This window comes from Pongo pygmaeus, chromosome 1 (assembly GCF_028885625.2).
Source record: "Pongo pygmaeus isolate AG05252 chromosome 1, NHGRI_mPonPyg2-v2.0_pri, whole genome shotgun sequence".
Lineage (NCBI taxonomy): Eukaryota > Metazoa > Chordata > Mammalia > Primates > Hominidae > Pongo > Pongo pygmaeus.
This window is the reverse complement of record NC_072373.2, coordinates 52,300,612-52,326,773: the sequence shown is the minus strand read 5'-3', so window position 1 is coordinate 52,326,773 and position 26,162 is coordinate 52,300,612. Positions and strand designations below refer to the sequence as shown.

At 34.4% G+C, this 26,162-nt stretch overlaps 1 protein-coding gene and 1 long non-coding RNA gene across 3 annotated transcripts in view; one reads left to right on the top strand and one right to left on the bottom strand.

The window, feature by feature from the left end:
* The first annotated feature begins 2,252 nt into the window (after nt 1-2,252).
* CRB1 (crumbs cell polarity complex component 1) overlaps nt 2,253-26,162 on the top strand; it is a 211,720-nt gene continuing 187,810 nt past the window's right edge. For both annotated transcript variants that reach the window (XM_063647634.1, XM_054452101.1), the window contains exon 1: nt 2,253-2,479. In XM_063647634.1, the coding sequence (XP_063503704.1) occupies nt 2,410-2,479 (70 nt within the window). In that variant the 5' untranslated portion in view covers nt 2,253-2,409. The remainder of the gene's footprint in view (nt 2,480-26,162) is intronic.
* Nucleotides 19,673-21,680, bottom strand: LOC134740010 (uncharacterized). Its single transcript, XR_010127204.1, has 2 exons — nt 21,595-21,680; nt 19,673-20,002 (listed from the first exon to the last, which is right to left on the bottom strand). It is a non-coding gene; the product is annotated as an uncharacterized LOC134740010 (long non-coding RNA).

The following is a 26,162-nucleotide window of genomic DNA, read 5'->3' as shown; positions in this document are numbered from 1 at the left end:
GTGGATTTGCTGAGTCTTATTTGCTGACATCTCTTCACACCTATGTTTCTGCAATATCAGAATATTTCTAGTTTCTTGATTTGCCCAACTGCTTTAGGCCTCTATTCCTATATACATATCCCTTTTCTGTAAAACTCTTAAACTTCACTCTTGCCCTATTTATTTGTTATACCTTTAGTTTTTTCATACCGCTATAACAAAATTTAGACTGGGTAATTTATAACAAGAGATATTGACTTCTTATAATTTTGGAGACTGGGAAGAGCAACATCAAGGTACCAGCAAATTTGGTAGCTGCCAAGGCTCTGTTCCTCCTAGAAGGTTCCTTCTATGTGTTCTCATGTTGTGCAAGGGGCAAATAAACTCCCTCAGGCCTCTTTTATAAGGGCAGTAATCCCATTCATGAGAGTTAGGTCTAACTACCTTTCAAAACTCCCCACTTCTTAATACTATCACATTGGGGATTAGGTTTCAACATGTGAATTTGGGAAGGGGGGAAAACATTCAGACCACAGCATACCCATACTTATGCTTGAAAATTCAACGTAAATATCATATCTTTTTCTAAAGGAATTCCTGACTAGCCCAAATCTGATACATGGTAGCTATTGACTCATTTGTATAATGGCTATATCCACTTACTTTTTTATATTCAAACTCCATGTATATAATTCCTATAACCATTCTTTGTATAACATGTTTTCTCAACCGCTTATTTTCTTTGACACTTTTGTCTTTTGAAAAACTAATTTTCTTTGTTTCTTTGATTGTGACACTCATAATTAAAGACACCCTAACAGAAGGCTTTCTAATACCATAAGATTCTTTACCTGAGTCTATTCATTTTTTTTCCAGTCTATCAATCGGCCTTCCATGTTGTAAATTCCTTAGTCTTGGGGTTCATGGTGGAGGCCTTTTTAGAATGAATGGAGATCAAGTTGGTTCAGTATGTAGATGTCCCAGAGTGGTATCGTTGCAAAAGGCATGACAGAACACATAAGAATAAAGATGAAAAGAGACTTCACAAGATTTATTGAAGAACTAATGTTCTAGAAATCATGGGAAGACTCCAGTCCTAATGTTGACACTGACCCACCAGATCACTCTGGGCACACAGAATAATTGCTCTGCTTCTCAATTCTCCAATTGACAAAACACAGGGATTAGAATAGGGAGTTAATAATGCTTCTGTAATCTGAAATTCTTTTACTCTAATTGTTAAATTGCCCAAGTTAAATTATTTGCATGAGAGGAGGAAAAAATCTTTAAAAATAATAATTGTCATGAATTCTATAAAAATTAAATAATTTTAAATGGATAAATCCTACTTTAGCAAGTAAATCTGTGAGTATGTGAGAGAATAATATTAATAAAAAACATTAAGCTGACTGTCAAAATATTAGAGACATGGGCAGAAAATATAAAGACTTCAAAATATACTTTACATAGTTAAATATCTGGCAGATTTATAAAGCTTTGTAAAAATCAGCTATAGAAATTGCATTTTAAAGTGTAACAGTGAACAGTTTTAACAATGGAAAAAGGCTCTGTACTAGCACTAACACCAATTAAAAAATAAAGCATTCTGATTTTAATTAATGGATGTTTTCATGGTGTCTAATAAAAATACAATTTTAAGGACTTGAGCAATTTAATCTGAGAAAATATTGTGTATTTAAAGCAAGTGTATTTTATAAATAAGCAAACATATTTACATTCATCAACTATAGTAAAACAAAAGCTCAAGAAATCCCAGAGCATGTAATTTCATGAACCGAAAATAAAATGAGCTCTGGACTTACGACAAAATCTGCCCCTGAATGATCTCCAGAACTCTGTTCATTTTATGCAGTAGTTTAAGTTTTCTTCTGTCTTGGCCCAACTTATAAACAACAGAAATCTGAGTTGTGGGAATATAATTTATGAACAGAAAAGATTACTTCTCTGTGAATTGTGTTCTGAAGATGAAAGTAAATATACAGGAACATACGGTATTCCTTTAAAAGTTGCCAGATCATAATTGTGTGGCAAGACAGTTATCAGAAATTAATCCCTCTATTGAGAGCAATTGAAGACACTATTCTAATGTAGGCCCTTTTGAGGAGGCAGCATTAACAGAAGAAAACTCGCAGCAAAGGCTTGAGGGGGGAATGAATCCAATCCAGCCTGAAAAAATCTGCACCAGGTTTGAAAAATCACCCCATCCTCCCGTTTAAGTGATGCTAAGAAGCACAAACTGCTTTTTGAATCTAAGTCCCTGTATTTTCTGTGAAGGAGCTGTAAGTGGGGTGGGACAGAGATGGCACCTGGGGGTTCTGAGGCACCTGCTCCTCTCTGAGACAGGGATCAGGAGCCGGACTGGGACCAGACCACCAGCAACACACCAGAGGATGTTCTCTAAATAAGACCATGGCACTTAAGAACATTAACTACCTTCTCATCTTCTACCTCAGTTTCTCACTGCTTATCTACATAAAAAGTAAGCCTTTCCCACTTTGGGCATTTTTCCTGGTTTATTTCTGGCTTATTATATTTCTTACAAATAATGGATAATGTTGCATGTTCTATAAAATACAATGCTAAAAAAGGAAGTTTTTATTTTTATTTTTTTAAGTGTCCTGTGTTAAAGAAATCAGTGATACCAGTCAATGTGAACAGTCAATTTTAAGATTCTATGATTTCCAATAGGTATTCAGGTACAGAAATTTTGTTTTTAACCTTTGTAGTAGTGAGCTGTAGAATGAAATGGTCACATAGACAAGAAGATATTTTGTTGTGTTTACACTTTTACAAAATAGAGTTGGCCCTTACTAATTGATATCCTTTAAAAAGAAGTTATTCATAACCTATATTTCATTTTATCCCCACATACTATATATTTATCTTCACTTTTAAATAACTCTGTGTTGCAACATTTGCTCTCATAATCAAGGGGACAGTCTCAATGTTTCCCAGAGGGTAATGGTTCAAAGTGTTTCTTTCACCAGAGAAATGGGCTTTTACTGTTATGTGTTTCTGTTTTATAAATGGAGATATTATTTTCCACAAACTTCCCCAAATAGAAGCAAGAGCAATATTTCTGAGATAATCTTGTCAGTTCTATGGCTGGATGGAAAATCAGAGGAGACCAAATCGCCCCAGCTGTGTGTTTATGAAGGACAGTAGCTATTCAACACGCTTAAAACGAAGACAGGGAGAGTGTGTGCTTGTCAAAGGGGCCATGTGATTTGTGTCTGTTGAATCTGAATATCAACAAGGCAAAGCGTAGAGCAGCTGCCGTTGAACAAGACAACTTGGCATTAGCACACAGTGTTGGATAATCTGGGTCACCTTCTGTGGCTGCACCAGTGAGATTGTTACTTGTACGGTTTACAGATGAACATATATTAGAGACTGAGTGAAGAAATAAGTAAATGCTGTGGGTAGGTAGCTGATGGCAGGTATACAAAAACCAAGTCAAACTTTAAACAAATGATCAGTATAATACTTGATTGAATGCACACGCACGAAAGATTTTTTTTCAGAGATATATTTGTTAAAGAGTTGTTATTTAAATAGTTATTTACCCTCCTTGAAACTTAATGAGGGCCCCAGGTAATGAAGAATGAGGAAGAGAAGTGCTGTGTTTAGTTGTGCAGGTAGAAGAAAGGGAGAAAAAGAAATAAGACATAAAATGAATGTGAAGTGAGTTTATGGTGCATTTTATGGCAAAGAGCCTTGTCATTCAATGTAATATATAAGAAAATTCCTGGAGTTTGCTGCGGTTTGTTTTAAAGGAAATGAGTATGTGATATCTTCAATTAAAAGTATAATAACTATGAATTGATACTTACATGTACATCATTTGTTTTTGCTCTCTTTAAGTGATTTTATTGATAGATTCTAAATACTTTGTAATTATTTGATTTATTCTCCAGCATAGTATTTTTATTCATTTAAAAAAAGTACATTTGAAGTCTCATTTTTTTCAATTTTTAAGCAGGTAGACTTTTGTCTGTGTTGGTGTATTTGTTGGCAAGATATAATCATATTGCCTTCCCAATCAAAACACGTAGTTTAGACCTTGTTAGCTGAGTTTTTTTTCCCACCTGACTTTAAAACAATCTAGCATCAGCCTTCCTTTCTACCCTTATCACCTAGTATTCTCGACATAAATTCTGTGTTCCAGACAAGTGAATAACATAATATCTAGCAGTAAAAATTGCTAACATTGTGTTAAGCATTTTCTATATCCTATATGTCATTTACTTCTTGCAACAACCCTATAAGATAGATACTATCATAGTAATTCACATTTTATAGAAGATGAAACAAAGATTCAAGTCACTATACCAGTGTACCTCAAACTTTGAGGCACCTCAGAGAGCTGGAATGCCTGGTTAAAATGTACAGCTTCTCAAGTCTAGCCCCAGGTACTTAGTAGATCCTAGGAAACTATAATTTAATTAGCTCTTCATTTCAAATACAGGTGACCAGAAGCTCTGAGCTATACAATAAATCTTTAATTAAGAACCTACTACATAATGATGCTAGGAATCATCAGAATAGTTAAATATAAACATATCCCGCTCTTCAACGAGATTATTTAGAAGAAAAGATCAACACTATGAGCTTTATAATTGTTGTCACTCTTATATACATAATAACCCTGTCAAGTAGAATTTATTAATTCCATTTTGCAGCTGAAGAAACTGAGGCACATAGAGGTTTATTAATTTGTCCAAGGCCAAACTGCTAGTGAATGGTAGATCTGGAATGTGAACCTGGAGATCTGGCTCTGGAGTGTGGGCTCTTAACTTAACATGTAGTTATTCCCATGAAGTGATAATGCGTAAGGACTTTAAGACTCTGCTTGGAACATAATAGCAAACAAAGAAATGTCCATTATCCAGGTATGGTGGCTCAAGCCTGTAATCCCAGCACTTCGAGAGGCTGAAACGAGATCACTTAAGCCTCGTTCAAGACCAGCCTGAGCAACATAACAAGACCTCATTTCTACATACAAAAATATAAAAAATTAACGGGGCATCGTGGTATGTGCCTGTAGTCTCAGCTACTCAGGAGGCTGAGGTGGGAGGATCGCTTGAGACTGGGAGGTCGAGGCTGCCGTGAGCCATGATCCTGCCACTGCACTCCAGCCTGGTAAAAAGGGCTACACCCTGTCTCAAGAAGTAAGAAGAAAGGGAGAAAGAAATTTTAGTTATTAGTATCATATTAATTGAAGAAATCAATGATTCTTCCTTCGAACTTTGAAATATGTTCCCTTAAATTTAAGAGAAAATAATCACCTCCAGCTCCATACTGTATTTTGTATCTAAAGTTCTACCTTGCTCAGCTACCAGGGGAATGCTGTTTATGTTTTGATCAACCTTTATGTCCTTCCAGTTGAAGACATGTGACATGAGGAATATTAGAGCAGAGTTCAGGAAGTGACATTCCCTTTCTGTTCCTGAGCAGGCAGACATTCTCTTCACTTGGAGTTGCAATGAATTTGTCCTGATTGTTTTCATACCTGTTCCATGATTTTGCAAAACTGGTTCTAATGTGTGGGACCAATTAAATTTTAATAATTCAAGAAGAGCTATTATTTTTTGCTTCTGATGTATTAAAAGAGAAACTTATTAGAGTGAGACTCTCCTGTGATCCATTATTCAGAGACTGTTTTAAATAATAAGAGTACTTTATAATAAACTCTTTTTGAGACCTTGATGTATGAATCTGTTCTGAAGGGTTTTAAAGAAACAACCATACCATGAATTAGAAAAGCAATGTCTATTTCTCTAGTCCTTTATAAATTTGGGGGTAAACAATATTTTCAATGTAAATGCCACATTGAGATTAATTTAAAAGTAACTTTTAATCTACATTTAAAGTATGATCACAACATGTAAATAAAATGTGGTTTGACAAAACTGCTTTAGAGTTACTAGAACAATGTTAAAGAATTTGGGGTAGCATCCAATCTTCTAAAAACCATTAGCAATTATTAAGTAATTGATTTGAATGGTGTTATGTTAAAAAGTACTTTCTTACTAATATACCTAAAAGAATGAAGAACAAATAGAGATTAAATAAGAAATAATTGAATTTGCTTAATATGTCAGAGAAGGCTGATGTTATTCATTAGGGAGTAATCACATACTCTTAAAATTCTACATGTGTAGAAACATTGAAAACTTTGATCTTTACTGTGCAAGTTAATATCCTTGCAGCGGCATTTTGTAAAGTGCCTACCTAATTATTAGTATGAGAAAAAGGTATCTTTTTGCTTCCTCATAAATGAAATAATCCCATCAGTTTACAGTAAAATCGTCACTACTCCATGAAGGTTAGCCAGGGTTTCATACATTACATAGCAGAGTTAACTGTGGCTTCTTTTATTAGATACTTCTCTTAGCAAAATTTTCTGGAGAATTGAATACTTTTTTTTTCATCATTGGTGATTTTCAAAAATTATCATTCATGGTCTCACAATATCAAATACTGAATTTCAAATGGACAAGAAAAGTTAGAGTGAGTGTTTAAGCAAACCGTGCTACATCTATATAATGGGATATTATTCAGTAATAAAAAGAAATGAACTATCAAGTCACAAAAGCACATGAAGGAAGCTTAAATATATATTGCTATGTGAAAGAAGCTCGTCCAGAAAGGCTACATATTGTATGATTCCAATTTTATGGCATCCTATAAAAGACAAAACTATAGAGATGTGGAATGGTCAGTGGCTGCCAGAGAATCAAGGTTGCAGAGAAGAGGCACAGGAGACTTTTAGAATAGTAATTACTTTTAGAATAGTAATTACTTTTAGAATAGTAATTAGAATAGTAATTACTTTTAGAATAGTAATTATTCTGCATAATACTTTAATGGTGCATTTGTCAAAATGTACAGAATTTTACAGTACAAAGAGTCAATCCAATTGCATGCAAATTTAGAAAATCATTTAGGAAATCAAGGAAATCCCAGGAAGTAATTCAGACTTTGACACAACAGTCTAACTGCATTATAAATGTATGAAATAATCTCACAGAAGGGGTTGGGGGAAAACTGTTCACCTAAGTAATTTATGTACATTTCCTTAGATATTACCTGACATGCTTTCCCTGTTCTAGTATCCCATCCAAGATATCACAGTACATTTTGCTGTCTTGTATTTTGAGGTTCCTCTTGGCCGTGACAGTTCCTCAGGCCTTCCTTGTTTTTGATGACCTTGAAGGTTTTGAGTTTTAGCCAGTTATTTTATAGATTCTCCCAATATTGGAGTTAGTTTTATGTTTTCCTCATGGTGAAACTGGAGTTATGGGCTATTGGAATGAAGACCACAAAGGCAAAGGGTTATCCTCATTACATCATATCAATAATATTATCAATGATTTATACAATCAACATGATATGTGACTGCTGATATTGACTTTAATCACCTGGGAGGTGGTGCTATCAGGTTTCTCTGATAACTATAAAGTTATGTCTTTTATTCTTCTCCATACTGTACTCTTAGAAAAGGAAGTAACTATGTGTAACCCACACTTAAGAAGTTTGAAGTTATGATCTCTCTCCTGGAGGGAAAAATTTACATAAATTATTCGAAATTCTTCTGCATAGGAGATCTGACTCTTCTCTTCCATTTATTTACTTATTCAATTGTTTATTTATATCAGTATGAATTTATTGACATTTATTTTATACGCTGGGTTACAATTCAATACTATTTTATTTTGTTACTCAAATTGTTCCAGCTTTGGCCTGTGGGAGTTCTTTTCAGCTGGCTCCTATTTTCTTTTCACGTACTCCCCAGCAATGTGGGGTGCTTCTTAAAAAAGGATTTTCTTCCTTTATGGCTCTACAGTCTTTTTCAGACTGGTCTTGTGTATTTCCTGACCCAATCCTAGCATAAATCACCATTTCTCCAAGGAGCCCTGTTTCCTTTTATTAGAGAATGGTAACCAAAACCAAGATCTGGATGTGAGGTGTGCTTGTTGCTGCTGGGGTGTCAGGTCTTTTAGACAATCTCAGCTGAAAGAGCACAGAAATATGTCTGTGTACTAGTCTGTGTATATACATGTTTCTATAGATATCTCTATATGTAAATCTGTGCCCGTCTGTATTAAGCTGAACATGAGGTCATATTGATGCCTCTAACTCCATTTCCACATGGATCATTCTAGCTGTCTCCCCTTGCTTATCTATAAATTCCAATTCCAACAGTGAGAAACCTGATTTCCACTATCTGCCATTTAAATTAAGTATACATATATAGCAGTATTAGACTGTTAACCCATACTCCTATGGGAAACGACTTTATCTGTTTAAGTACAGTACTTATAACTATTTACTTTTGTTTTTAGTTTTTCAGAGTCCACTTGTTTCCAAAACTACTTAGGTGAACAGTTTTCCCCCAACCCCTTCTGTGAGATTATTTCATACATTTGTGATGCAGTTAGATTGTTGTGTCAAAGTCTGAATTACTTCCTGGGATTTCCTTGATTTCCTAAATGATTTTCTAAATTTGCATGCAATTGGATTGACTCTTTGTACTGTAAAATTCTGTACATTTTGACAAATGCATCATTAAAGTATTATGCAGAATAATTACCATTCTAAAAGTCTCCTGTGCCTCTTCTCTGCACCCTTGATTCTCTGGCAGCCACTGATCATTCTATGTCTCTACAGTTTTGTCTTTTATAGGATGCTCTAAAATTGGAATCATACAATATGTAGCCTTTCTGGACGAGCTTCTTTCACACAGCAATATTTATTTAAGCTTCCTCCATGTGCTTTTGTGACTTGATAGTTCATTTCCTTTTATTACTGAATAATATTCCATTATATAGATGTACCACAGTTTGCTTAAACACTCACCTACTGAAGGACATCTTTGTTACTTTCAGTTTGGGGCTATTGTAACAAAGTACTACAAACTGGGTGGCTTAAAGCAGCATAAATGTATTCTCTCATAGCTCTGGAGGCTAGAAGTCCGAAATCAAAGGTTGGAAGCCCCTTGCTCCCACTGAGACTCCACTTGGAATCCTTACCTGCCTTTTCCTGGCTTCTAGTGATGTCATTCAGTCCTGGGTGTTTCTTAGCTTGCAGCTGCATCACTCCAGTCTCTGCCACTATCATCATATGATGTTCTCACTTTATCTGTCTACCTCTCTTTTATTCTTCTTATAAGGACATCAGCCATATTGGAGTAGATTTACCCTAATGACCCCATCTTAACTTGATTACATCTGCAAAAACCCTATTTACAAATAAGGGCACATTCACAGGTACTGAGGGTTAGGACTCTGACATACCTTGGGGACACAATTCAACCTATAACATGTACTATGAATAAAACTCTGATATATGATTTAAAAAACACTTGGTTAATACCACTTTTATTGGGTAAAATTGGTTTACAATTGATTTTTTAAACATAGTAAGTGCTCAATAAATATTTGTCGAGTAAATAGTTTTTGTTTCAAGAGACATGATATGGATATCCTTGTATTAACATGTGGTAGAAGAAAAGATTATGCTAAACAATGTGCCCATATTGTTCTCTTATTTTCCCCCTCTTTACACTGTCCCTACCTTTTACATATTCAGCCTTTCACTTTGAAATAAGTGTTCAGAAATTTCCTCCTATGTAAATTTGGCCTATGAAATTAACTTAGAGTCTGATCAATATGTAAAATAGCACTAGAATTAGGTGTAAACATGCCTTCATATTTCCTCGGGACAAATAGTTTGGCTGTCTTCCATATTTGAATGTTCAATTCTTTAACCTACTTTTTTTCACAAACTGCATTCATTACTTGGGGCACCAAAAGATTACTTTCCTTTATTATTGATTCAAAACAGTGAGTGCAAGTTATTTTACTGTGCGTGTGTTATTTGTTGTGTTTATTAATAAAATGTCATCTTTTATTTTATTTACATATTTTTGATTTAACAATAAACCGTAAAATTTCTGAAAGGAAGAAGGTAGTCATCTAGTATTAGATCCTATTGGTTGCTATGGTTAGCACCCTTTATCAGTCATCTAGTGTCCTTCTTAGTTTAATAAAAAGTAGTGATTCCTTCAAAGTTTCGTTGCAACATGTTAAGTAGATTGTCCTATATTTCCTAGTTTTTATCTTCAGAAAAGTTTTATTAAAAGCAAAACCAAAGGCAGTGTACTTTTAATAATAACACTGTGGGATTCAGTCATGCTGTATCCCATACTGCTGTATCCCACACATGTAGGAATTAGCATGACTATTTGGAGTTGAATGGTTTGGCTGGAACAGAAATTTTACTGGTTTTAGAGGCAACCAATGTAAAGTTAGTTGTCCCTAGGCTTAAGATAGGATAATTAATAAATATTAAAATTTACTATTTATTCCATAATTTTTTTATTTACTTATTTATCCAGTAAGTATTTATTGAGGGCCGTAAATCTATGTATCTGATGCTGTTCTAGGCTCCAAGGGTACAGTAGTAGTGAATAGAAGAGACCACAATCCTTGATATTGTGAAATTTACACTTTAGTGGGGTAAGACAGACAAAAACCAAATAAATAAGTAAATTGTGTAATTGTGAGCTGGCAAAAAATGCTATAGAAGAAAGCAAAAGATGAGTAACAGAGAGCAGCTGGACCATGAGGATATCACAGTGAATAATATTTTGACAAAGAAAATAGCAAGTGCAAAGACTCCGAAGCAGGAGCGTGCCTATAGCGTTTGAGATACTGTAAGTTGTCCAACATAACTGAAGTGGATTGAGTAAAACAGGGCAAATTAGGAAAGGTGTCAGGGGTTTTACCATAAGTATCTCTTATTCTTACAATCATACTACATAGTAGCTATTAAGACCATTAGGACACCTTAAGCAAATGACAGCCTAGGGTACATACTAAAAACACAGCTACAAGGGGATACAACTGAGATTTAAAACAAGTCTGTCAGATTCTAAACCTCCCACAAGCTCACACCAGCTTATTTATTCCAAAAGATAAACATTGAGGAATTTAAAAGGCCAGTTATTAAAGCGTTGGTGGCTTAAAATCAGCCACAGTTGAAGTAATTTCATCACAGAATTTGGCAAACACTACAAATCAGAGTTAGGGAAGATTTATTTTTTCTTAAAAAAGTTAGTCCTAAATAATAAAAGTTTTCATTCTACCTTTAAAATTTTTTCAGAGTAAAATGTTTATAGTTTCAACCACTATCCCATTCTTGTGACTAAAATCTGCCAAAGCAGGAATGGCTGATATGTAACCTAGATTAACCTCATTGTGTAGTCTTTTTGGTTCTCCACGTAATTGTCCTGATAATTCCCAGATGGATGACTCTTTTCTCTACATTCAGAATTCTTGGAACCTTTAAATACTTATTTTACTTTCGGCAAATTAGTGAGAGCAGAGTGCTAATGAGGCTGAGTTTATGGTTCAATCTCAACACAATTCAGTTTGCTTTGCACAGAGACCAGCTCTGTACAACAAGCAATTATGTCTAGTTAGATGGTCTCAAATTTGTAGTTTTGAATACAAGGAGAGAAAATGAAATTAACTCAACAAATTAAGCAACACCATTGAAATAATCAGTTGCGGGTTTGCAGCAATAACTTTTTCACACAGGTGATGCATTATTATTATTGTGTTTCTGTCTATAATTTTCATTATCCATTATTCTTTTAATATAGCTGAAGAATAAATATTTATATTCAGCATTAATTTTTAAATGAGTAGTGTCAGTAAATACAGATTCTGGCTCTGGCCCACAATCAGTTGTGTATCTATAAATGCATCATTTAAACTTTCTAAGTCTCCAATTTCTCACTTGTAAAATGAGGGGGTTATATTATCTAATTACCACATTTTTTTCAAGGCCTACATTTTATGATTTCATGATTATTCTAGGTAATTGAATCATAGACATTGACGAGCAGAGTGTGTTTAGTGACCTCACTCTACATGATCCAGCTTCCACTAGGTTACATTGCAACAAAAAACAAACACATCTTAGTGTTAAAACAAGGTGTATATCTTGTTTCCACCACATATTGTGTGCAAGTTGGCTGCAGCTCTGCCTTGTCTGTATTCTTCATTGCTAAAGTGAATGTTTGTCCCCTCTCCCCAAATGAATATATACATATATATATACACATATATATGTGTGTGTGTATATATATATGTGTGTGTGTGTGTATATATATATATATATATACATATATATATATATGCCCTAATCTCCAAAGTGGTGGGTTTAGTGGGTGGGGCCTTTGGTAGGGGATTAGATCACAAGGGTGGAGGCCTCACACATGGGATTAGTGCCCTTGTAAAAGAGACCTCCAAGAAATTCCTTACTCCTTCCACCATGTGAGGACACATGGAGAAGATGGCCCTCTACCTATGAACCAGAAGTTGGCCCAGGACAGACTCCATATCTGCTGGTGCTTTGACCTAGGACTTTCCAGTCTCCAAAACAAGAACAACAACAAAAATTCTCTTGTTTATAAAGCCACTTAGTCTATGATAGTTTGTTTTGGCAGCCTAAACAGATTAAGACATTCATTTTAGAACACAATCTGCAGGGGCATTCCCTTTTAGAGAACACTGTTTTAATGGCAGAGGGAAAAAGGTAATGGAGGAAGCATACGATAGCTCTTAAAAGCTTCAGCTCAGCTTTGACATACCTCAATTTGGCTCACATTTCATTAACAAAAGCAGGTCATGTGGCTAAGCTGGACATTAATGGACTAAAGTCCATATTCAGGCATAAAATATTTGGAACAAATAATGTTTTCTACTCCATCTTTTTTCTTCTTTCCAACTTCCAGGGATCAATTTATAAACAAATTTCTTTAAATAACCATTAAAATAAATATTAGAAATTTAAAAGACTTGACAAAAATATTATATCAGCAACTATATATTAAGCAGTTAAAATGAGCAAGGTCCACTGTTCTCCAGGCATGTACACTCTAATGGGGTGGGCATATGTGTAAATGCTGTCCAGACATTTTTGCCTAAGAAAATCATCACACTTTTAAAAATGATGTCAGAGGTCTGTGCATGGATCTGGCTGCTATTTTCACGTGTAGATAGACGTAGAAATTTTATTCTGAAAAATAAAACTAGTCTTGTGTATGAAGAAATGTTTTCTGAAAGAAAATATAATCAAGCTTGCTTCGAAATTATTAGCCCTAATGAAAATAGTTATATTTTGAGGTTATGGTCAACTCAGATTTGGCAAACAGCATATACAGTTTGTAGATTAGGAATTCCTATTTCCCTCTAACCTCATTTCACTTATCATTAGCACCTATACCAGAGGTTGGGTAAGGAAAGAGAGGAAAAATGAAATGTAAAACTTTACATTTTATATATCAATGCCTGAAAATTACATCAAACACAATATTGCAAGGAGCTACTTAATACTTTCACAGACTAGGAGCCTTAAAAGAAGCCTTTACAGCCTACTCATCATAGTTTTGACTGTATTTCTACAATTTCTCCTAAAGTAATCATAAAATAATTAAAGCCTTACTTTCTGTAATTATAAACTCAAATAATTATAGACGTAAATATAAATTGCTTTCTCTTCACTAACCTCATTATATCAATTTTTTTTTTTTGTTTTCTGGCTTTTTTTTTTTTTTTTAACAACCCCTCTACGGAGCAACTGAAATCAGGAAATGTATGTGTTGTTTAACTCTTTCTACTCAGCTGCTTCAGTTAGCAGGCTAGCTATATGAACTGCTTGAAGTTCAGAATAGCCATAGAACTAAGGCAAAGTTTGCATCAATGTAGTTTTTTCTGTAGGCTGGGAAATAGCAATTGTGTCCATGTAGAGGGACTCAATGTCAATAGTGAAAGCAGCCCACTACCCCCTACCCTTTTATTCTCATATTCCTTGTTTTTGGAGATAATACATCTCTAAAGCCTTTTTTTTAAACTAGAGGGGTCTATGATTCATGTTTTCCTTGCCTACCAGATACAACTAACCTCTGTTACCCAATTTCTGTATGTCAGACATTAGGCTGAATGTTTTTACATGGTTTATCTCATTTAATTCAAACCTTGTGATGAAGATTTTATTATTCCCATTTTGCAGAGATATCTAAGGCTTGGAGTGCACAAGTAAAGCCACTAAATTGTTGATTTAGATGCTTAAATTATTTTTTAATGTGAGTAGTTTTCACACAACCATATCACACGGTCAGAATTTGGAAATACCAACGTCACCATTCATAAGACCATGGACAATTTAAAACTTTTGGTCCTTCTGAATTAAATAGCCTTCTATAGATACAGCATGGAAACTCTGCATCCAGACTTTTGGCTTTATGAAGGGAAGCATTAATGTAAATATAATTGTTAATCGTAAATCAGAAAAACATAAGGGAGAGAGATGCAGTGAAAAGATCGTCAATCAAGCTTGTAAGTAGGTTCCACCTGTGAATAATAATCTATTGCTCAAACCATAAGAAATATAGGTATTAAAGATAATTTATCATGTATTCATCACCAGCTACATGTGATGCAAGTATAATTTCAAATATCAACATACTGTATGCCCTCGAAGGGAATTTGTTGTGTGACTGATGATAGAATTTCAGAGAGCCAAGAGTTTTGGGAATAAACTGGTTTTAAAAAATCCAGATATCATACCAAACATGTATTCTATCAAGTACATTTCTTTAAGGCATTTTTTAAAACTCTAATAGGCAGTAATGTGTACTGGAATTGCTTAGGTTACAGATTGTCACAAAAATATGTTTTATTAATTCTTAGGGTCAGTTGTAGTCCTTGCCATCAATATAACTATTTTTTAAAAGAAGGATAGTTTTTGTTATGTCCTTTTTCTAGTGGATATTTCACTGTTAATTGTTCATGGCTGGTAAGCTCATGTTTATGAAGACTCAAACATTTATTTAACTCAATATGCTTTTGTTTTTCCTGACATATATGTAATCATATTTTGTAAAGTACATTGGTCAGTGAGATTGTATGTATGACATTGGATTAAAAAATTTAATATGTAAAATAAACACATCGGGGGTGGTCATTAAATGATGGGTCTCTGTGCTCCAACTCCTGATGCTATGATTTCACTGTTCCTGTGTAGGACCAAAAAATCAATTAAAAAAAAAGTCTTATGTAATTGTGATGCATGTCATTTACAGACTAGGTTTTAAGAGACACTAATCCATAAGTTAACAAAGTGAAAGTTGGTCGATTATTGATTCTTAAAGTGTGGCAAAGACTGATGTGAGGGAAAAAGTAGAAAGAGCAGAAGTGGGAAAAAGGCAAGAAACAACCAAGGGCACAGTGCATTTGGGACTTAATAGAAAAATGAAACAGTGGGGAGCGATGTGAGATGAGGGTATATGGGCAGTGTCCACATAATTAAAGGCTTTAAATGCTATAATGAATTATCTTATACTAGAGTTTTCTTGTAGTCAGAGGTTCCCAAATGTTTTCACACTGTGGCCTGTAGAGAGAGGATAATATCTGTGCACCATACTTGCTCATGTAGTCAAGACTGTTGACAACCAGAGGTGACCACTTGGTGGCTTTTGCAGCTCTGGCACCCTTTAGCCTACTCTTCACATGTTGGGAAGTGCCATGAAGAGGGGTTGAAAGCCACTGAAGGACTTTAAATAGGAACCCTGGCATGCTCAGACTTGGCCAGAATGAGAAGGGAATAAAGAAGGGAAAGCAAGGCTGTAGTTAGAGAGACCTAGCATGAAATGATGGAGACCTCAAACAGTGTGGTCCTGGTAAGGACGAAGCAGAGTGAGCTTAGATACTTCAGAGGAACAGTAACTTATTGTTTAATGAGAAATGGGTGAGAGCAAAAGGGAGGATAGCGAAGAATGATTTCCAGGCTCCTAGTTTATGTATCTTAAATAACGGTATGACTTTATCTAAAGTAGTAATGCACGGAAAATGTAGGATGAATTGTTACAATTTAAATCTCTTTATTTTGAAATATTGGAGGGACATTCAGGTGAAAATATCCAGCAGGCAGTTGGATATATGCCTCCAAAGTTCAAAGGGGAGACCCAGTTAGAAGATAAAGAGTTGGGTCCTTACTTACAAATTCAGTAACTATCATCAAGTCCATCCTCTGGACTACTTATTAGAATAAGAAGAGAGAACACAAAAAATCTAGAGAGAAGTTCTATAAAATAATTTTACACTATAGATTCAAGGCTTAAATATGAGTGTTCCTGCTCATTGGTCCAGTAACTCTTCTAGCAGAAATAGTTGAAAATGAGAGCAAAAAATAGCATGTGAAGGAAGCCATATGTTATGTATAATAGTAAAAAATCAGAAATAACCTTAATGTTATTCAAATTTGCACGTTTATACTAATAAAATGTTTGAAACATAAATTGTGTTGCTTTGGGATCAAAGAAATAAACACAATCCAGTAATCAAAAGTAAATTAAAGCAATTTAAATATTTTCTGCAGTCTCTTAAGAAACACACACATATATACACATATACAATTAGAATATAAGGCACAGAGAAATATTATTTCTCCATTTTATGTTCTCAATATCTTGTAAAAATATTATTTCTCCATTGTTATGTTCTCAATGTCTCTCACTACTTCCTAAGGTCTAACCTCTGAAAAAGGTTGGATCTTTCTCTTGAAATTCTCATAGGTTCTTTTTTTCTCTCAGAAATAAATCTCTACTCTTTCTTATATAAGTCCCCTCTCCTAGGTTCCCAAATTTTGTTTATTTCTTTCTGTTTGTCTTGATTCCGCATCACAAAAGCCCAGGAATAAAGCCAGTGAAGGTACATTTTTTAATATAGGTGTATGGAAGATGAGCAAACAGAGCCAAAGGTACGCCAGTGGGCAAGGAAGGGGGAAAGAATCTCAACACTTAGTCAAAAGGTCATTTTTGTTTTCCAAAAAGGTTAAGCAAAAATAAAAAAATAAAATAAACACATCAGGATGTCAAATCTTATGTAATCTATAATATGCAATTTGTGGTGTAAAAAATATGCTTGGAAAAACCAAAGAAAAATTCTGGAGGGAAACATTTTAGAATTTCTTTTTCTTTTTTTTTTCTATGGTTTTTTGGGGCAACAGATGGTATTTGGTTACATGAGTAAGTTCTTTAGTGATGATTGTGAGATTTTGGTGCACCCATCACCTCAGCAGTGTACACTGAGCCCAATTTGTAGTCTTTTATACCTCACCCACCTCCCACCCTTTCCTGCTGCGTCCCCGAAGTCCATTGTATCATTCTTATGCATTTGCATCCTCATAGCTTAGCTCCCACTTATGAGTGAGAACATATGATGTTTGGTTTTCCATTCCTGAGTTACTTCACTTAGAATAATATTCTCTAATTCCACCCAGGTTGCTGCAAATGCCATTAATTCATTCCTTTTTATGGCTGAGTAGTATTCCATCATGTATCTATCTATCTAGATGGATAGATATATATAGATATACCACTGTTTCTTTATACCACAGTTTCTAGAAATTTAATAGCAATTATCACTGGACATTGAAATTACAAGGGATTGCAATATTTTTCTTTAATTTTGTTATAGGTTCTACATTTTCTATAAGTAGGCAAAAAATCTTCAATAAACATAAAACAGAATATTATTTATATTAAAATAAATTTTATTTTAAAAATAATTTAGTTATTCAAACAATAAATTTTAAGTCACAGAGCTACTAACAGAAGTAGCTATATATAGACAGAAGTATTAAGTAAATATTTGCTATTTTTAAATACTGAAAAGTTATATTAGAAAAATACCAGTTTCAAAAATATTCAAGAAAGGAGAGATAGTTTATTTCAATTATAAGCTATGTGTGTTTGAATCATTTTACTTAAATTCTATGTTTTCTCATCTGCAAAATTGGAATAATTATTTTAAACTGCATAGGAGTGTTGTGAGGATTAAATGAAAAATGAATGTGTGACACTCTACTACGTCTTAACTTGATTTGATTGATAGTCAGACTTGAGATTCACAATAGACTTCATCAAGCACCAATTTTACTTGTCTTGAAGAAAATGCACAGGACCAGTGTCATGGCATGCACAACGACAGCACAGCAGAGGTCTCATGAGTCTCAGACACAGCTTTGGATGTCCCAGTCATTCTGCACCCTGGGTGTGTGTGGCCACAAGGACTAAAGCTGATTGAATACAACTTCAGCTTGGGAAAACCATCAGCTCTGAGATCTTCCCTTCAGTTTTTATATCAAGCCATGTGTATGTGACTGAGTAGTCACATCTAATCAGGTTTATGTGATTAGCCCTATTTCTTCAGGGCAGCTTCATTTCATTAGTTCCCAATTACTCGTTAAACAACCTTGACAATGAGTTACACATGCTTAGTCGTTTCCATGGAACTCTTATTTATCTTGCATCAATATAGGTAAATATCTAACTATTCCTCAGTTGCTGCTGCAAATCAAAGGTCTAGTCTTCAGGGGTTTCCAGAGAGAAGGCCAAAGAAACAGCTCTTAGTCCTTTTTCAGTATATAAAATGCTCAGGATAGTGCTTGACACGTAGTAAGCAAACAAAACTTCACAGAATCATTGAATTTGTTTTTTCAAAATTGACAAATAAAGTGCATATTCTGATATTGTAATTAAAAAAATAATAGAACAAAGGAATCCACTGCTTGGTTGTAATATCTTTTCTTCATTGATAATTTTCAAAATGATTGCTGCTAAAATCATATGCCTCTGTCAGATTCCTTTCACATCAAATAAAATTAAATCCTATGATGTCCTTGAAATCATGTTGTGTTACAGGTCAGTGGTTATCATAGATGACTTTAAATATTCATTACAGGAATATTGAGGGATGATGGCAAGTCATGGTCTTGAGAGTCGTTGCTGAAATAGGCTATTGGAGTGTGAGTTGGTCATTAAACTGTGAAGGATCATTCATATCAACACAAAAGTCCCCTTGATTAGGAAGTTACTTAGTTGGTAACTGGGAATATTGGTTGAAGGAAGTGAAAGGGTAGTGAAAAGAGAAGTTGGTCCGAGAGCACGGCTTATAAGAGGGTTATGCAAGAAGATGGTAGCTAAACTACTTTTTATAATAAATAACCATGAATTTGGCGGTCAGAGGGTGAAAATAGAGAGACGATGGGGACAGAAATAAGGAATAAGAGAATAGATGAGGCAACTTGGTAGAAGGCCCCCCCCCTTTAGAGAAAAATAGCCAGTAAAATACTCCTCTCAGTGGGATGTACAACAGACTAGTTACAAGAATGTCAAATTCTCATTTTTAACACATCAGTGTTACTGCTTATAAAACCTCTCTGCCTTGCCAGATCTTCAGTTCGATTTTATTACTTTTATAGCTTGGGGAGTAGAATGGTAGCAAATATTACAACTGGGCTATGAACAGATATAACATGTCCCACATTGGACTTCTGTTGAAGCCAATGTGATAGAAACAACTGTTCTTGAGGCATCGCAGTCCAGACGTTTGATGTGGTGACTGACAGCAAAGTGAGGCGTAACCTGTGGTGTGGTGAAGTATTCTGTGCAGCAGTGGAGCACAGGTGGATGACTCAGGAGACTAAGCTCCTTCTCCCATATTTACCAAGGAAGGCCATGCCAGGGGAAACACACATGCTGATTAAATAATGAAAGAGAATCATCTGGATAGAGTTGAAACATTCTCAACAAATATTAATTTTTAACAATTACTAGTTAATTTATTTAGTTATTCTTTGAATTTGAGCAGAATCTCTTTCTCTCTCCTTGTTTTAATTCCTCGGGCTTGTGTGTGCTCTCAAGACTTAGAATGTGAGGTCACAATGTTTCCTGTGATACAGACTTGAAAGAGTATAGGCCTTTCTCTGTACTCACTGTAGCTCAGTACTATTCCTAGCTTCTTAGCCCCTTCATGGCTTTTTAAAGGAAGGAAAAGCTAATTATTGGTGCTCCAGGACTGGGAAAAGCCAAGAAAAAAGAGATTTTTCTTTTCCTTCATGTGGCATCAGTTTGATTGCTTGTTTTCTAGAAAATAGAGAGAAGGTTATCTATCAAAGGGCACAGTCTTTTCCCAATAGCAATAGTAACAACCTCATTTATTGAGAACCGAATACTTAGAATTGTATATAAACTCTGAATCTTATAAAACTCCTGCAAGGTACCAGTTATCTATACTTTAAAATAGCGCACAATTATTCTCATGGAAGTTAAGTGATTTGACAAGTTGACAAAGTAAGTGACAGAGCTAGAACAGAATTAAAACTTCTTGTTATTCCCACTAAACCACCTATAGGTCTTGATAACCATAGACCTTAGAAAACTAAACATTTACTAATTGTTTATTTGTAATTTATCTTCCCAATACTAATGTAACAAATTTCAACTTTCTGTCCAAATTATCCTAATTACTAAAAGGCCTTTACACCTGTAATGAAACATGAATTTTGAAATACATTTGCACAGAATATAATAAAGTTTTCTTAGACTTCAGTACTATTGTAGGCGCTTAGTGTCTGAAGACCACTGGCTACCTTGGATGACCTCTAAATGCACCCTCCAGCTCTGTGATTTAATGAAGAAATCACTAACATAGTTCCCATGTTTTGCATTGTAATTTCATAAAATTTTTGTTTATATCTGTAATTTAATGCAAAGCCGTATAGTCATCAGAAATAATGGATATTTAATTTGGTTATTTAAGCATTTGAGTTATTTTGTTCCATTCAAGGGAAAAAGAAAAACTATTTTGAATTCTATTAATTTTCTGCTTCATAGAGAATTAGATATTTATGAAAAAAAGTTAATAACAGAAGTTCTCAAAGTAAAGTTAGGTTGATAGATTCGTTTAATGCACAATTCTTATACACTTAGAAAATTTCAAAAATTCATATTTGTGTCATATATTCATAGGTCACAGGAGAGGTAAAATGAGTGTCTGGAATATGGCCTGAATATATAGGAGCTAATTAGAAAATACAGTAATATGTTATATTTTAGAAATCAGAAAGGCAGAACTTGGTAATAAAGGACTTAGTTTGATAAACCATGAGTTGGGAACCATAAGTGGTTCTGGCCCTTGGAACTGCAAAATAGTTTCACCTACTGTGACCAGGCTAATATATTGCTCCTGGTAGCCTGCTGCCACATCCAAAATTTTCTCCTCAGAGTTTGTCATTTTTGTGAATTCAAGCTCTTCAGAACGTTTCCATTACAAAAGGACAATTTTACATTAACCCATCAACATAGATTTACTTTCAGTTTCCTAACTTAAAGTAGGGACTTGAAACAAAAAGATCTAAAATAGGTCAACGGTGAGAGTTTTGGGGAGATTGTAAGCATATGAAATTGATGATGGTGGTCTCTGTAACGGGATCCCTGATTGATCCCACAGCAGCATGGAGGCTCTGACTTCTTGCAAGGGAGAGAGGCACTAGGGAAAGAAGATGTTAGAGACAGTAACAAAGCAAAATTTCCTCATGTGCAGTTTATCCAAGGATGGCTCACAAATAGAATTATTCTACTCGTGAAGGAAAAAGAAATACAACTAGCCAAATGATCCACCTGGAATTATTTCCTCCTTAGCTACACAAACAGGTAAAAACAAATCCATACATTACATTTTACAACTATATTCTGAAGAGGTGTCCACTTCTGAGCAAGATGGAGTAGGTGAGACTGGATTCAGTCTCCAGCCTGAAGCAATAAAAAAAAGCAACCTGGCAACACATATGAAACAATGGTTTCCAAGACATCAGCTATCAGAGAATGAAGAGTAGTCATCCCTAAGAAATGGAAAACAAACAAGGTGAGCCCTATTGCTTGAACTTACTACCATGAGAGAGTTTCTGGGCAACAGCACAGGGAGAGGGATTCATAGAGAGCCGAGTGTTTGAGGAGACCCAGACATTTGAAATTCACGAGACGGAGTACCTGAGAGGAGAGCTGCACAGAGACAGACCAGAGATCTGCAGAAGCTCCTTTTAGTATTCAGCTGAGTTTATATCAGCACCTGCATGTAAGGAAAGTTCCCAAGACCTGGGAAAGAATAAAGCTGAAATGATTAGAGATAATAATGCCCAGCACTCATAGAGGGCTAAGAATTGTACCTGTGCCCAGTAGCCAGACTGAATAACTCCATGATTTATGAAACATTTGGTAGGATATTGCTTCGGTAGTTACAAATATTCTCCTCCAGATTCGATACGCTCTTGTGCTGCTTAACAAATCTTAAAAGCAAGACCTAAAAGAATCAAACTGTTTCTAAACAACTATATTGCAGAACAAAGCTCAAGAAGGCATGCATAGAAGCAGGAAAATAAGACCCAAATGAGGAGAAAAATCAATCCATCAAAACAGATCATAAACTGATCCAGATGTTAGAATTACCAGATAAGGGCACTAAAAGTTATTACAACCGTACTCCAGATGTTCAAAAAGTTAAGTAGAAATATGAGATATGAGAAAGATTCAAATCAAACTTACAGAGACAGAAACTACAAGGTATACGATGAAAAGTACGTTGGAAAGGATGAATGACAAATTAGATGTTGAAGAGAAGGTTAGTGATTTGAAGACATAGCAATGGAAATGATCCAAAATTAAACACAAAGAGGAATAAAGGATTAGAAAACAAAGCAAAGCAAAGCAAACAAAACACCCACAAAACTGTGACAACTTTACAAAGTCTAAGATATGCAAAATTGGACTCCCTGGAAAAACAGAGTGAGAATAAAAAGTTTTGAAGAAATAATGGCCAAACTTCTCTAAAAAGGATGAAAACTATGAATACACAGGTTAAAAAAACAAACAAACTTGAATAAGCAACAGCATGCGGAGAATGCTCCATGTAGAGCCTAATGTTTGAGGAGACCCAGACAGATGAAATTCTCAGGACAGAGTACCTGAGAGGAGAGCTGCAATGAGACAGACGAGAGACAGACCAAAAAAAACAAAAACAAAGCAAAACAAAACAAAAAACAAATCCCAAGTACAAGAAACACACACACAAAACCATACCCATTTTGTTTCTTAGTTATATCTCTTACTATTCTGTCGTTCTGTCAATAAGCAGGAAATGTTTCCCTGAAATATAATTATCTTCTCTAATTCTTGAATAATATTTTGTTTTTGAAAATATTTTGTCTGTCTTTTTTCTTCCATGGAAAATTGTGCTCTCATTTCACTCTAATTTTGGTTCCTCTGTAGGTGCTCCCTATTTTCTTTCTGGTTTCTTAATGCATTTTCTTTATCTTCAGTGTATTGTGATGCGCCTTGGTTGGGGATTTATATTTACTGTATCTTTATTTTTTTTAATGTTATTTATGATTCTTAAGACTTTTTGAGCTTCTTGAATGTGAAGTTTCACAAACCTCTTGGGTTTGGGGAAAATTTGAACCATTTATCATTTTGAATACGGTCTCTTCGCCATTCTCTCTGTTCTTTCTCAGTATTCGTATTAGATGAATATCAGAACCTTTTCTTCTAACATTGTTGTCTATTAATCTTACTAACATATTTTCCTTTCATCTATTTCTTTTCAGCTATGTCTAATATGCACTAATTTGTTGATTTAGTTTTAAATGTCAATGCCTACATTTTCCTTTTCAACAGATCTATTTGCCTTTTAAAATGGACCTATTCTTTTTTATATAATGTGCTTTATTTTTCATATTACAATTTAAAATTTTATAAAGATATATATCTTACATAGTTATATATCTTCTCTATAGTTATATATCTTATGTAGATGATTATATATCTATAGCTATTTAAGTATATAGTTGTTATATATAGTTATTTTTATCTAGTTATATAAAAGTTATATTTGTCAGTCTATCTTAAGTGTTGGGGATCTAATCTATCTATTGTTTCTGCTAACTTTTTCCTTGTTTGTTTTTCTTATGACTTATAATTTTTTATTTTGAGCCTTTCTTCAAGAGGTTTTCAAAAACATTTATTGTATTTATCCTATGAGTACCTTTTGGAACTGCATCCTGGTCATATCCCTGTAGAACATTTTTTGCTGTGCTTTTGCAAAGTGGCCAAGGATACCACTGGCTCAAAATCAGTTTTTTATGTTCCCTTTCTTGTGTGTGTGTGTGTGTGTGTGTGTGTGTGTGTATGTTTGAAGGGAAGTGGATCTCAGATCATATGGGTACTGAAAATGGGATAGATGCAGAGTCTCAGGGTTTTGATTTCCTGGAGGTAAGATGTGAAAGGACAGGAAGTCATTAGCTTCATTGTTGCTCACCACATCCCTGACAGTAGGAAGATTATTTTTTAGGCCTTCTTTTTCCCTGAACAGCTCAGTTTCGCATCTCCCCAGCTCCTTTCCATGACCATTAAAAACCAATCTCTTGATGCAAGGGATCTGTTTTTCCTTCTTCTGTCCCCTCTATCAGCCAACAGGACAGACACAGTATGAATGTCCATTGAGTGTCATGCTGATTTTCAGCTCTTTCATCCCCTGTGTTACCTAGTGATCTCCCTTTTCTTCACTTACATATTTAAATAATATTTGTTGTATTTGATTCATTATTTCTGATTGTTTTGTAATGGGAGGATTTTAAGTTTATGTACATTTGCCCTCTCACTAAAAATAGAAGTTAATTATCCATTCACTAAAGTAAAGATATCTGTGTTAAAATGACATGCTTTTGCAGGAAATTATGTTTCTTGTGCCTGGCTCTCTGGTACTAAATGTGTTCTTAATTGTAATGAGCTCTAATCAAGAAAGAATTTTTCTTTAAAATAAATGGCTTTCAAAATGAGAAATGAAACTAAAATATACTATGGACATTAATCTTCTCGATTTTATACTTATATGACAATCTCACAGACTAGTTCAACTTTTGTAAACTTGCATTTGAATAGGTAATAAGTACTAAAAATAATAATTTCAAGAGCTAGGATGATGACATTTTAAAACTTAATTAGTAATATTTATATTTCCATGCAAGATAATTCATTTCTTGGACAATATAGTCTTTAAAAACTTCATTTAAATAAAAATGTTAATAGTGAAAATATTTAAATATATAAGTGAGTGGACATGTGTCTTTTATCCCATTCTAACGAATTGATTTTTACTTTATTCAACACTATGGGATAATAAACATATGGCACTTTCCAAGTATTTTATTTTAGCTTTTAATTACATTGAGATATTTAATATTTCAGTATTTCCTTAATTTTCTAACATTAGTTGGTTACATGTTTTATCAAATTAATGTTTGTGATTACTGCGAAAATCTTATACTCAAAATAGCTTCAAATAACTGCTGATGATAAAATTTCATTTGATTGACTTTTATCTCAATTCAATAATCAAAAATTCATGACTGTTGGATTTTAGTTCATGCTGTTATCCTTCTACAGTAAAAGCAAAATTAGTTAGAGATTTTATATTTATTTCAAGATGCCACATATATTTGTCTTTTCAGTTTCCAGAGTCCTTAGCACGCATAGTGCTTAATAGAGCACATTCCTGGACAGCCTGTTATTATTCATTGAAATTTTAGATTGCATATATACTTATAATGCATTATATATACATACATGTGTACATACAACATTGCAAGTTTCATTCCATAATGCTCTTTGCTTTCCTATCTATATTCTCCAGGAAGGCTTGCCTTTAAGTTAAGACCTAAGTTTACAAAGACACAACATAACAGAATCTCTGGGACACATTTAAAGCAGTGTGTAGAGGGAAATTTATAGCACTAAATGCCCACAAGAGAAAGCAAGAAAGATCTAAAATTGACACCCTAACATCACAATTAAAAGAACTAGAGAAGCAAGAGCGAACACATTCAAAAGCTAGCAGAAGGCAAGAGTTAACTAAGATCAGAGCAGAACTGAAGGAGATAGAGACACAAAAAACCCTTCAAAAAATCAATGAATCCAGGAGCTGGCTTTTTGAAAAGATCAACAAAATTGATAGACCACTAGCAAGACTAATAAAGAAGAAAAGAGAGAAAAATCAAATGGACGCAATAAAAAATGATAAAGGGGATATCACCACCGATCCCACAGAAATACAAACTACCATCAGAGAATACTATAAACACCTCTATGCAAATAAACTAGAAAATCTAGAAGAAATGGATAAATTCCTATACACTCTCCCAAGACTAAACCAGGAAGAAGTTGAATCCCTGAATAGACCAATAGCAGGCTCTGA